At 39.5% G+C, this 13,406-nt stretch overlaps 1 protein-coding gene across 3 annotated transcripts in view; it reads left to right on the top strand.

Annotated features, from left to right (window-relative positions):
* Positions 1-317: 317 nt before the first annotated feature.
* COL28A1 (collagen type XXVIII alpha 1 chain) overlaps positions 318-13,406 on the top strand; it is a 182,566-nt gene continuing 169,477 nt past the window's right edge. For 2 of the 3 annotated variants that reach the window (XM_070787525.1, XM_070787527.1), the window contains exons 1-4: positions 318-482; positions 3,959-4,116; positions 4,916-5,472; positions 12,548-12,568. In XM_070787525.1, the coding sequence (XP_070643626.1) occupies positions 3,996-4,116; positions 4,916-5,472; positions 12,548-12,568 (699 nt within the window). In that variant the 5' untranslated portion in view covers positions 318-482; positions 3,959-3,995. The remainder of the gene's footprint in view (positions 483-3,958; positions 4,117-4,915; positions 5,473-12,547; positions 12,569-13,406) is intronic. The other variant, XM_019959733.2, reaches the window with a different exon arrangement.

Below are 13,406 nucleotides of genomic sequence, written 5' to 3'. Positions count from 1 at the left end.
ATGAGTCGGACACGACTGAAGCGACTTAGCATGCACACGCAAGCTGGTATGATTTATCCTCCTTCACAGAGCTCTTCAGCAACAGTATCTTACCGAGCAACTCCCGGGCAAAGGACCAGAAAGAGGACATGGCCTGACAAACAAAGGCAGGCTGTCAATAAATGTCTAAACTGTAGGAAATCTGCCCAAGTTATTTTTAAAACAGGCTGGAAAGCACAGACTTATTGTGAAAGGCACTGTTCCTTTAAATTACTCACTGATCCCACCCAGATCTTGCACCCTGGCCAAATGCCTAGCCACTCTTGCTTTAATTTAGTCTAAAAAACATGAGTAGAGAATTACAAAAGATCTAAAGGGAAAGACAATTTTTATTTCCCACAGAACAGAACAATATCAAATAGTCAGCTCCATCCTCAGCAATGGTCCTTGCTGTTGGCACTTGCTTAACCAGTCTTTAATTCCTGTTTGATAAACTTTATAAGGTAAGACATGACTGTTTTGTTTTAATCACTCGAAACTAGTTCAGACATCTAGGAACTGTGGAAGACTAAACGGTTTACGTATTTATTATGTGAAGAAAACTTATCAGATTTTTTTATCCTTGGTTATTACTTTAATTATATTATCAGGGAAATAATAAGTGTTAAAATGTAGAAATGTTAATTTTAAAGCTATTTTAAAATTTATTTTTAATTTATAGCCTACTATGTAGCATTGTTATACTGTTAATATCTTTTGGGACATCTTTTTCTTAATTTGGACACATTTTTATAACTCAGTAGTCACTGCAGAATTCTTTATAATATGGTAAGTTTAGCAATTTGGATAAAGTATCCAATCACTTTATCTTCATGGCAAAACAAATGAGATGCAAACATTGTGAATAAAATTAGTAAACTTTGCTGAAAAATAATGTTATTTCCAAAAAGTCATAAAATATAAGTTCTGTTGGATTTATTGATCCTGATATTTACCCCAGATAAATTCCACACAAAAAAGCCAAAACTATGGCATTGATTAAAGGTAACAATTGTTTCTGCATTTATGAAATGCAAACTGTAGTAAGCACAGAGGTTTATATTTCCTTTATTTAACTAATGACTCTTTTCCCCTGAAACCTATTTTGTTTGTACATATCATCTAAATGAGAGAAAGGTGGGAAGTATTAAAAACCGAGGCAAAATAAAGCATGACAAAAAAGATCCAAAATGAGTGGGCTCTTAATATATTAAACTAATAAGAGATTTCAGGATGATAGTAGAACTGAAAAACTAGAGAAAGTGTAAGGGTGTCCTCTGGCTAATATCGGAAAGCAACAGCATGACTTTGGTTTCGGAGAACTAGATAAAAAATGTCAGAACAAATAGTAGTTAAGTATGAGATATTGTGATTATTGCTAATGAATCAGTTGTGTTAGGGAACATTATATATATATAAGTCTTCAGTTATGAATTCATAATTACATGTCAACAAACTGAGCAAGTGCCTAGTTTAGGGGAAAGATATCTATTTAAAGCCAGCATTTCCGAAGCCCAAAATGAGGCCTGCAAATAAGAGAAATAGTAGTCTTCATCTCAGGATCCTTCATGGGAATCCCCTTCTTTAGGTTTTTGAAGAGTTGTCTTGATCTACAAGCTACAAGCTTGTAAAATCTCTTGTTCTCAATGAAATTAAATTTTCAGTCTCTTATTTCCAGAACTTCTGAGAACTTCTTTAAGTACAAGGGTCAGCAAAAGAAAGAAGTCATATGTGATACCAGGGACATGATGTTATACATCTTCCCCCTCTGAAAATGTAACAGCGGCTGCGTTTTGCTACACAGCTTTGAATGTGAAAATGTGAAAGTGTTAGTCACTCAGTCATGTCTGACCTTTTGGGATCCCATGGACTGGAGCTCACCAGGCTCCTCTGTCTGTGGGATTCTCCAGGCAAGAATGCAGGAGTGGGTAGCCATTCTTTTCTCCAGGCGATCTTCCTGATGCAAGGATTGAACCCGGGTCTTCTGCATTGCAGGCAGATTCTTTACCATCTGAGCTACCAGGGAAGTCCCTTTTAATACCTGCTGCTGTTGCTGCTAAGTCGCTTCAGTCATGTCCGACTCTGTGCGACCCCACTGACGGCAGCCCACGGGCCCCCTGTCCCTGGGATTCTCTAGGCAAGAACACTGGAGTGGGTTGCCATTTCCTTCTCCAGTGCATAAAAGTGAAAAGTGAAAGTGAAGTAGCTGAGTCGTGTCCGACTCCTAGCGACCCCATGGACTGCAGCCTACCAGGCTCCTCCGTCCATGGGATTTTCCAGGCAAGAGTACTGGAGTGGGTTGCCATTGCCTTCTCCGTTTTAATACATATTTGTCTCCAAATCTTAGCATACCTGGTCTGAAGAGCAGTTAACATTTGGTCAATTGCATTCGAGGCAAATGCCAAGAGATATGGGGCTTCCCTGGTGGCTCAGACAGTAAAGAATCTGCCTGCAATACAAGACACATGATTTTGACCCCTGGGTTAGGAAGATCCCCTGGAGAAGGGAATGTCAACCCACTCCAGTATTCTTGCATGGAGAATTCCATGGGCAGAGGAGCCTGGCGGGCTACAGTCCATGAGGTCACAAAGAGTTGGACATAACTGAGCGACTAAGCACACACAGCACACACACTTGGTCATACTGATAGAAAGTCGGCTTAGTAAGCTTCCTGCTAGTCGAGGCTATTTGAGGAGCAGACTATGGCATGGAGCCCTCCACCGATTCACCCCCAATCCGATAGCTTTGCTTCTCACTGGGGCTTCTCCATCTGGCATGTATGAAGAAGTCAGTCTCCTATCTCATTCCTTACTGCCTTAGCATGTATTTTCACCCCACCACCTCCCCTGCCCATTGAGAGTCTGGAAAAAATCATGCTCATGATTTCCCAGTTTACCATTCCCTGAAGGCAAGGTGCCAAAGAAGGAAAGCATGATTCTTTTTCCAGAACTTCTAAAGTCTATACACTTCAAGCTGGCAAACATTTCCAAACCATGCAAAACATGGGGTTCAAAATAAGCCTTCTTACTTCCATTCTCAGGTATACTGAGCTAACCACACATGAGTCTTCTTTTGCCAGGGAAGTCTGTGGCTTTTAAAGGCATTTGGTACATAGCTGGGCTTACTGAGTGCTGAAAATTGCTGAAGATTTAAATACAAGATTATATTTTAATCTACCCAGGAAAATAGTTTCACAGGGCCTTTCAGAGGGGATCGCTTCCTGATTTCAAGTCCTATATCTGTCCAGTAGTTGTTCCAGCTAACACTTAGCAAATCTGTTTCTTTTTTTTTTTTTTTTACTCTTATACTCTTTTGACTGACTGGATATGCAGCTGTAGGACAGCTTGAAACTCCAGTGGAGATGAAGTTAACAAAGTAAATGTAGAAAATGGGGTTCTGTGGAAACAGAAGGGCAATTCAATTTTTGACGACCTCTGAACTCACTGAAATTGTGCATGTAATATTAAGACTGAAATCGTGGTGGCTCTCTACAACCCTGTAAAAATATTGGCATGGTCAGGAGTTAGTTATAATGAAAACGGATAAAACAACCTTGTAGCAATCTGATACTACCTTGGAGAATGTGGATATGTCAAACAGACCCTGTGATTGAAACACAGCCATCATATAGAGTGGGACTGAAATGTTCTGAAATAGCTCTACCCTCTCCTGCTCCCCACAATATAATGGGAAATTCAGACTACTTGGATGTAATTCTTTGAATATACAAAAACATTCATTAATAGATATTTGGTTGTGTCACCATGATTTATTTAGATTAGAAACTTTAAAAATCTCCATATGGATAATTCTCCATAAATATGAATGAAAAACCCTTTTCTCTTTCCACATACCAGCTTCAAATTTTACGGGCTTGAAATTAAAAATAGCAAACTCTATATCTTATTAAAGTACTTATAACTGATTTTTTAAATTAAAGGTGCTACACGGCAGATGATTTTTCACCATCCATCATAATGTGGAACAGACGTTTTGTCCTGTATCTCCTGCTTTTGCCAGCTTTTATGAGTCAAGCAATATATGGACAAAGAAAGAAAGGCTCAAAGACCAATTTACTTGCAAGGAAAAATCTCCAGGGTAAAAAAATGTTTTATCTTTGTTAGTTTTAGTTTCTTAAAACCCTAATATGAATTTTTCCAAATAGCACTTGGTATAAACAGCAAACTACATATTTATGTATATATGTGATACTCTATTTTGATATCATCATAAGTCATGTTACATACTTACAGAGCATACTTAAATGGGCACAACAGAGAATGCCACTCACATAGATAAAGAAACTGAGGCCCAGAAGGTGAAGTGGCATGCTTGAGGCTGCAGGCAAATTAAGTAGCAAGTCACAGAGCTAGGATTCAACCTTCAGTTCTCACTATTAGGTTTTTTTGTCCCTCAGCACGGCTGCAATACAATGCATCCAGTCATTTTCTCCCTTGATTTAAAAAATGTTAAAAAAAAAAAAAATTTGTACCCAAACAAGATGGGGCCTCACCAATATGTCCCATAATCTGAGAATGAGGCAGAGTATTATTTACTTCTAGACAACTTTGTCTAGTGTTTGTTGAATTTTTAAACTACAATGTTCTTTCTTTTCCTCTCACTTTAAGTAAGTTTTTCCTTGGGAAGATGCTCAGAATATATGGTATTTTGTTTGCTTTTGAGTTGCATGATTTTAGAAGAGGAAAAGAATTTGAAGACTTGGAAAGAGATTTAGTTATTCACAATGTCAGCCCGATCTCCAAGGTGCCTCTCTTTTTTACTTCCTTCTCCTCTTGGAGATCAGCTATTCAGGCCACATGCCTCAGGGCTTTCCTTACGCAAAGTTGTTTTACAAGTGGGGACAAGGATGCTGCCTAACCAATTTGCTCTATTTCAGACTCCACGTGCTTCATAGATCTTGTCTTCATCGTGGACAGCTCTGAAAGTTCCAAAATTTTTCTGTTTGACAAACAAAAAGATTTTGTGGGTAGCTTGAGTGACAAGATATTTCAGTTGACCCCAGTTGGCTCCTTGAAATATGACATCAAACTGGCAGCCCTTCAGTTTAGCAGCTCTGTCCAAATTGATCCACCTTTTTCCTCCTGGAAGGATCTACAGACTTTTAAACAGAGGGTCAAGTCTATGAATTTCATTGGGCAAGGTACTTTCTCTTACTACGCCATTGCCAATGCCACGAGGCTACTTAAGAGAGAAGGGCGTAAGGATGGCATGAAAGTGGCCGTGCTGATGACTGATGGCATTGACCATCCAAAGAATCCAGATGTTCAAAGTATTTCTGAAGACGCCAGAACTGCAGGAATATTATTTATCACCATTGGACTTTCTGCTGTAGTCAACGAAACCAAACTGCGTTTGATATCTGGGGATTTACCCAGTGTACCCATTCTCCTGTTGAACGATTCAACCCTTGTCGACAAAATTCAGGATCGCCTGGTAGGTACCTAACGTGTTGATTTTATGTACATTTCTTATTATAATGCTGATAATTTGTTCACAAATTCTGAAAGGGTAATAAGTCAAAAAGATGAAAGGGGAAAAAAAAAATCTACCTTTGAAATGGAAAGAAGAATCTTGCTGATGTGTCTCTACATTCTTGACAGTTTGCAGCACATAAACCGGGAAGGTACCAGGCTAATTCTCTGTAATTGCATTCCTAACTTTACTATCAGCCAATGCTGAAGATTTTGGAAGGATTCATCTCCGATCATCCATCTGGGACTCCTGTTTGTGCATCGTGGGCTCAGTGAACACTGCTGACTTGTATTCGACTTGTGGTCAAATTGCAATCTGCCATATTTGTCTTAAGTTCTTTTTTTCCCGTTCCACTTGTGCAGAAATATTTTTTGACCCTTTGTCTCACCATTTGCCATAGTATGCTCAAGTGAAGGTCACAGACTTCCATTTTTAAAATTGATCTCCTTGCTTCTTAGGTGTTAACAAGGTCATCTAATTTTAAGTCACGATTGGCGGTATCACTGCTTTTCTTTATTGGTTGTAAGAACCCTTCCTCGCTGCTAGGGAGAACACAAGGCAAAGCAATCAAAACAAAATTCCTCTTCACCACATTCCTCAAGGAGGAACTCCTGGAGATAAGGCCGTTGATTTGTTAAGTGTCAAAAATTAATTTGCTTAAAAATACTGATTTAAAAAAAAATTCTTGACAAGAGGGCTAGGCTGATGTGTCCTTTAGGTCCTGAGTACTTCATACGGCTCTCTTCTATCGACTGAAAAAACCTCAGGCCCTCTTTCAGAGATTGTCTTGATCCTTTTGTCCCTTCTCTCAATTCTTTTTCCCAACATTCTTTGATTTTGTTACTCTCAGGTGCTTTTAGCATGAGACGCTGAGTTTTTCTTACCTAAATCATAGTGATTATGTCTTGAGTGCTGTATATTAGGCATTGCTCTGAGGGCTTTATATATTTTATTTTATTCAATGTTTACAACAATCTTATGATGTAGGTACTCTTATTATATCCATTTTATAGTTGAAAATTTAAGGCCAGGCAAAGACCCCAGAGTCTGCATGCTTGACCCTGTAAAGTTACACTGGGAGAGAAGAGAATAAATTTTTTTAAGGTTTTCTCAAGCAAAAATTCCTTGAAACAGTTAAGAAACATCCCTCCTCAAAAATCTACTGCTGCTTTTAGCCTTTTGAAACGTGGGCATTAAGGGAAGACGAGGGGGCAGTTCTGCCTAGACCTCGGATGATAGGCTCAGACCCAGGTACCTGGGGTGAATGCTTATGTGAGCATCTCTTCTGCAGGAAAGGGAACATGCAGGGAGGTCAGGCTAACTGCCGAGCCCTGCCTGTGCCTAATTTGAGTCCTCACCACTGAATGAGACAGAAGTTTCCAGCATGTGCAGGAAAGAACCCTGGGGTTGTGACAATGAGTCACCTGCTGCTGCCTGGAGAAAACACAGGACAGGCAGCTCCTTGTTTGGCCAGATGTGTCAGCTCAGGAGTTTCATACTCCCTCCAGATACACCCTAGCTAAGAATTCCTGCCCAACTGAGAGTGCAGGCTCTTGGCAGTACATCCGAAACAAAACTGTTTCTGGGGAAACCGAAAAATGACCAAGCATCCTAATGACTCTGCTCTTCCGTAGCATCCTCTGGTTTCAGCTTGTTTGTTCAGATGGAAGCTCTGTGAACAAGCCATTTCTTAGAAGGAGGTGCCGCTTTCCAAACAAACTGCAGGATCCAAACAGCTTATCGGGGTTTTCCAAGAGATATATACTAAGTATCAGTGTTTCAAATGGCCACTGTCTAGGAAGCAAAACTGGACTTTTGCTCAGACTATTTGAAAAAGTCCTTATCTAATCTGTGTCTATTACATCTGTAGTTCAATTTTTTAAACTTTTTATTTTGAAATAATCATGAAGTTGACTTTAAAAAATAAGTTAACTTGTGTATTAAGTACAAAACTTCATCTACTTTAAGTGCAAAATTCCGTGAGTTTTTCTAGATGTATTCACCCATGAAACCACCAACACAAATACGATATGGAACATTTCCATCATCTCTAAAAGTTTCCTTGTGCCTCTTCACAACACATGCATCCCTTGCGCCTGAGATACTTCTGACCTGACTCGTCAACCTAAATCAGTGTACATCTAGAATTTTATATAAACGAACTCACGTCATGTGTCAGGTTCATACTCCCAGTGTAATGATTCTGAAATTCATCTGGGTGGTTTTTTGTATTGTCAGTTTATGCTTTTCATTGCAGAGTAGACTTTAGTTGAATTTATGGACAGAAGTGTACACAGTGAATAGATTTTGCAGGAGCCCAGACAAATCAAGGAATCATTGCATGTTCCTTGGCACTCTATCAGGGAGTACCATGTTAGAACCTCTGAAAACAATTTTTAGTTCTAAATTTCCCAAGAGAGACCTGATGATTCCAAAAAGAAAATATTCATGTTTCTGTTTTATTATGATTTACAGAACAGTACTGAACCCTGAAGAAACACATTCAAAACAACCTTCTGGATATATTACTTGGTCCTTTAAAAGAGCATGAGAGAGTATGTGGATATTAAAAAAAATTCTTTATTACCTTTGACATTAAACTTTTTAAAAGTCTTTATGGGAATAACAATTGTAACAAATTGGTCTCTTTATTTGGAGAGTACTAAAAAAAGCATTAGAAAAGTTATGACCAACCTATATAGCATATTGAAAAGCAGAGACATTACTTTGCCAACAAAGGTTCGTCTAGTCAAGGCTATGGTTTTTCCAGTGGTCATGTATGGATGTGAGAGTTGGACTATAAAGAAAGGTGAGCACCGAAGAATTGATGCTTTTGAACTGTGGTGTTGGAGAAGACTCTTGAGAGTCTTGGACTGCAAGGAGATCCAACCAGTCCATTCTGAAGGAGATCAGCCCTGGGATTTCTTTGGAAGGAATGATGCTAAAGCTGAAACTCCAGTACTTTGGCCACCTCATGCGAAGAGTTGACTCATTGGAAAAGACTCTGATGCTGGGAGGGATTGGGGGCAGGAGAAGAAGGGGACGACAGAGGATGAGATGGTTGGAAGGCATCACCGACTCGATGGGCGTGAGTCTGAGTGAACTCTGGGAGTTGGTGATGGACAGGGAGGCCTGGCGTGCTGCGATTCATGGTGTCGCAAAGAGTCGGACACGACTGAGCGACTGAACTAAACTGAACTGAAGAAAAACATTAATTTAGTGCATCTTCTCCCTCACAGAGCAAGAAGGGATAAACTTCATCATTTCTGTATCATCTTTAGAATCCTAGGCTTCATTGATTATTAGGATGGTCCACTTCCCAGTTTTTCAAGGCCTCCTCTGTTTAGAGCCTTATTTCTTCCTCTGAGATTTGATAATGGCTCTTCTTCTGCTATATCAAGTTGCAAACATTATTTTTGTCATGGGATTTGTAACCCTTGCCTACTAAGCTCCATATTCTCACCCCCATTGCCGTCATGCTAGTAACTTTGGCACCTTCCTCACATTTTCTCTGTTCCCTTCTCAGAGCATTGACCTCATGGTCACTCACAAAATTGGCAATTCCAGCCTAGATTTCTTTTTTCCCCACATATCTACCATCATAAAACTCTGACTCTGTTAATAAAATGCCCCTTCCCTTTGCTCTGATGAGGTCCTTTCTCTATTTATACTTTTTCATTTAAATCACAGTATCCACCTAGACTTTCACTGAACATGCCCTTCGCTCTGGCTTTGACCACGGTCTCCCAACTGTTCTCCACATGGCCTGTCTCTCTGCTTAAGCAAAATGCCTTACTACTCTCCAGGCCTCCAGCTCTGTCCACTTTTTTAAAATGTCCCTCCTCGGTGCTATCTTTGTCTGATTGCCCACATTGGTCTTTATGCCTTTTTTCCTTATCAACTTTGACATGTAGAACAACATTCCACTAATGAGTTGGTCCTTTGCATTCCTTTATTCAAAATCATCCAGAAGGCCAACCATTCCCAAACAACCATCCTATTCCTCCTTCTCTGCCCGCCAAGTCTGGGCTCTCCTTCCCACGCAGCTTGCTGTGCGGTATTCTCTATCACTGGGGTTTATGGACTCCAAGTGTCCTTAGGGAATGCAGCTTTGTTCTTGTTTGAAACAGTCTTATCTATTGTGCGGTTTGGGTCCATTTTTGTTTCCACGGAAATATAAATTCAAGCAAACACAAAAGCCAGAGTTCCAAAAATAATTAGTTGCATTGTTATAGCTTTTAAGCCTCATGGCACATACATTTAAAGGGTAATGTGGCAAAGCAGAAATTGAATTTTCAAAGGAAAAGCGAAAAAAGTGTAAAATTACACATCTGCCACACTAGCAGCTAAATTCATGAGTTTAAAATTGATAAGGACATTGCTTAGTATAAAAAGGTGATAAAGGGACACAACTTTGAATTTTTCTTTATTTCAGTAGCTATTTTCAAATATTACAGTCTGACTTGAATTATTAGTTGCTTTACTGCCTCTCTTTCAGATTTCTTTTCCTTCTTTCCCTCTCAGACGACACCAAGTTTCTGATGTATATTTTAAATATTTTCACAATTTGGATCATGTTCTAAGCATTCATCTTCAACTTTCTTTTTCATTCAACTTTTTAGGAAATTTCTCTGTTAAATTATATAAATTCAATACATTGATTTTAACTACTGAGTGGTATTTTGCTTATTGATCCAGTATGTTATTGATGGATATTTTATTTCCAATTTTTCACTATTAAAAAACAATGAATGCTGAACTACACAAGAATTTCTCTAGGGTGTGTCTGGAAAGTATGTCAGGATCACAGGTGGAAGCCAGGACTTGTCCTGGGCAGCCTAGAGATAAAGCATGTAAATTTCAACTTTCTGTGCACAGCCAAATATTCTGGAGAGGGTAATGCTGTTTTACACTAAAATTGTCACTTTAGCTGAGTTTCCATTGTCCAAATGATCTCAGTTCAGTTCAGTTCAGTTCAGTTGCTCAGTTGTGTCCGACTCTTTGCAACCCCATGAATTGCAGCACGCCAGGCCTCTCTGTCCAACACCAACTCCTGGAGTTCACCCAAACTCCTTTCCATCGAGTTGGTGATGCCATCCAGCCATCTCATCCTCTGTCGTCCCCTTCTCCTCCTGCCCCCAATCCCTCCCAGCATCAGAGTCTTTTCCAATGAGTCAACTCTTTGCATGAGGTGGCCAAAGTATTAGAGTTTGAGCTTTAGCATCAGTCCTTCCAAAGAACACCCAGGAGTGATCTCCTTTAGAATGGATTGCTTGGATCTCCACATGACCTACTAGTTCTTAAAGACACAGGTATCTCATCTGCTTTCAGCCTGGGTTTACTTTGCCTAGTAATTTAAAATCACTGGGGTAGGGCAAGAGAAAGAGAGCATAGTTGAGATGCTGATTTTGGTAGATAGGGTCTGTGGCCAGAGTTGGACCGCCCCCAAGACCACGGGGTCAAGCGTCTTTGTTTTATAGACGTGGAAAAGGAGCTGGAGGGATGATATGACTTGCCCACAGTCAGGTGGCTAGATAATGGTGGAAACAGGATGAAAATCCTAGATGACACTTAATTCCTAGTCTAAATTTTTCTCTGATTAAATCACCAGAACTACTTAAAGCAAGTTGCTATACCTTCTCTAAACAATTCATTTGTATCAAAATAAACGTAGAGTAAAAACAAAACTAAAAGGATGCAGAATCTTCTGTACAGGTACAACTCTGACTTATCTTTAGCTTCCTCATCACATTCTTTATTTTTAACAACTTACAACAAATACTGTAGTGCTTTTGCTTCCGTTTTCTATTTTATCATGTGTGAGCTACCCCTCAGATTCAGTCATAAGGCATTAATTTGACACATAAATTCTACCTTCAGGGAGTAATGATTCTATCTGTAAACATAGCTTGTGTCCACTGATTCAGACATGATCTTCTTTTCAGGTAATAATACCCCACTGAACTGGAGTGGAGAAGTGAGGCCTAAAGGTCTGACAAAAACCACATTGCGAATTTCTCTAAACTTATGAATTGAAAGTCATTTAAAAAATATTCTGGCTAATTCATCTCTGTGTGGTTAAGTAGGAAATAGTGCTGAGCTTGGTCAGGTAGCTCAGCCCAAGAGTGTGACCTTGGGCAAGCCACAGCACCATGTCTCAAGTTTCTTTATGACAGAATGAGCCACTGGACTGCACTGACTTCTAAGGCTCATTAATATTTCATGAAGTTATCACCCTAAAATTTATGTTCTAACGGTAAACAATAAATGCACATCTGTATAGGGATAAAATAGCTTCCCTGATAGCTCAGATGGTAAAGAATACACCTGCAATGCAGGACAACCCTGTTCGATTCCTGGGTCAGGAAGATCCTTGGAGAAGGGAAAGGCTACATACTCTAGTATTCTCAGTCTTCCCTGGTGGCTTAGATGTTAAAGAATCCGATCTGCCTGCAATGTGGGAGACGTGGGTCCGATCCCTGGGTTGGGATGATCCCCTGGAGGAGGGCATGGCAACCTACTCCAGTATTCATACCTGGAGAATCCCATGTACAGAGGAGCCTGGTTGGCTACAGTCCTTGGGGGTTGTAAAGAGTTGGAAACAACTGAGCAACTAAGCACAGCACAGCACATAGGGATAGAAAAATAGAGAAAATACACAATTACATATTCTGCCTAAGTCTTTGTAAACAAAAGAAAATTCTCATTATGGCTGATTGAGCTTGTAGCCAAACTATGGAGATTCTAGAGCTGATAAAAAGGAACAAGAGAGAAAACATGGGATGCAATAGGATGACGTTCCCAGAAAAAAAAAATTTTTAGTGAATGTTAGTATCCTTCATGTCTTCTATTAGTATATGGCTCAGAGCACTCCTTGGGTGGTTGGCTGGGGCTTTATTGCTTTTACAAGGTTAAAAAGGCTGAATTGCTATTCTTCTTGGAAATTGCATATCCCATTGGGAATAATTAAGGCTAATAAGAAGCTGGAAGCAGAATCATGAATTGAGTTAATGTTTCATTCTTTTTTCCCTCCTAGGACATCTTATTTGAAAAGAAGGTAAGCACCACATGCTTTGATTACTATGAATTACTCCAAAACGCTCACATAATCAAATCAGCATTATAATTCACATTAGAAGGTAAGGTGTGACTAAATAAAAATCCTTACTTTTTAAAAATGAGCTGCTCTATTTTGAGGCAGCCACTTGATTTCTTTTATGTTGCCATATCCACTGCAGGTTGGAAATTTTAGAAAAAGTAGGAAATATTTAAATGATTTTAGACAGTGGTTTTAGAAATCAGCGATAATGCACATGATACAGTTTTGCTTACTTTGATACTGATTCCTTCATCCTAACTGTGTCTCAATACCCATCGCTCATGAGGGTCCTCCACTCTAGTATGCCTTGAGTTGGCCAGGATGAAGTAGTGTTCCTGGCTAATGGACAGGGCTCAGAGTCACCCCTGCTGCCTGATGACTGACTAAGCTCATTCTCCTCCCTGATGGTGGCCACCAGACCAAGTGGCGAAGCAAGCTGGCCAATATTGGTTGGACAGTACTCAGCACAATTGATGACCATCAGCTTGCTGAGGACTGCTGTACTGGACATATGTTTCTGGGTAGAGGGTTTAGAACATCTGAACTTAATTCGAGAAATTGCTTCTTTAACATGAGAACACTTATAATATCACATAAAATACTTAGAAGCCAACCAAAACTTGTAGAGAACCATGCTTCACTGAATCATACATGGTCAGACACATCACTATCTTCTGTGCCATTTAGAGAGATTTTAAAAAAGCTCTCTGCCAATTAAAATATGATACAGTGCCTTCTTATGAATCACAGTTTTTAATTTTGTACTTAAGGCAAGAGTCCTTTTAGATGTACTTAG

Source organism: Bos indicus, chromosome 4, assembly GCF_029378745.1.
Source record: "Bos indicus isolate NIAB-ARS_2022 breed Sahiwal x Tharparkar chromosome 4, NIAB-ARS_B.indTharparkar_mat_pri_1.0, whole genome shotgun sequence".
Lineage (NCBI taxonomy): Eukaryota > Metazoa > Chordata > Mammalia > Artiodactyla > Bovidae > Bos > Bos indicus.
The sequence above is the reverse complement of the archived record's forward strand: the minus strand, read 5'-3'. Positions and strand labels throughout refer to the sequence as shown.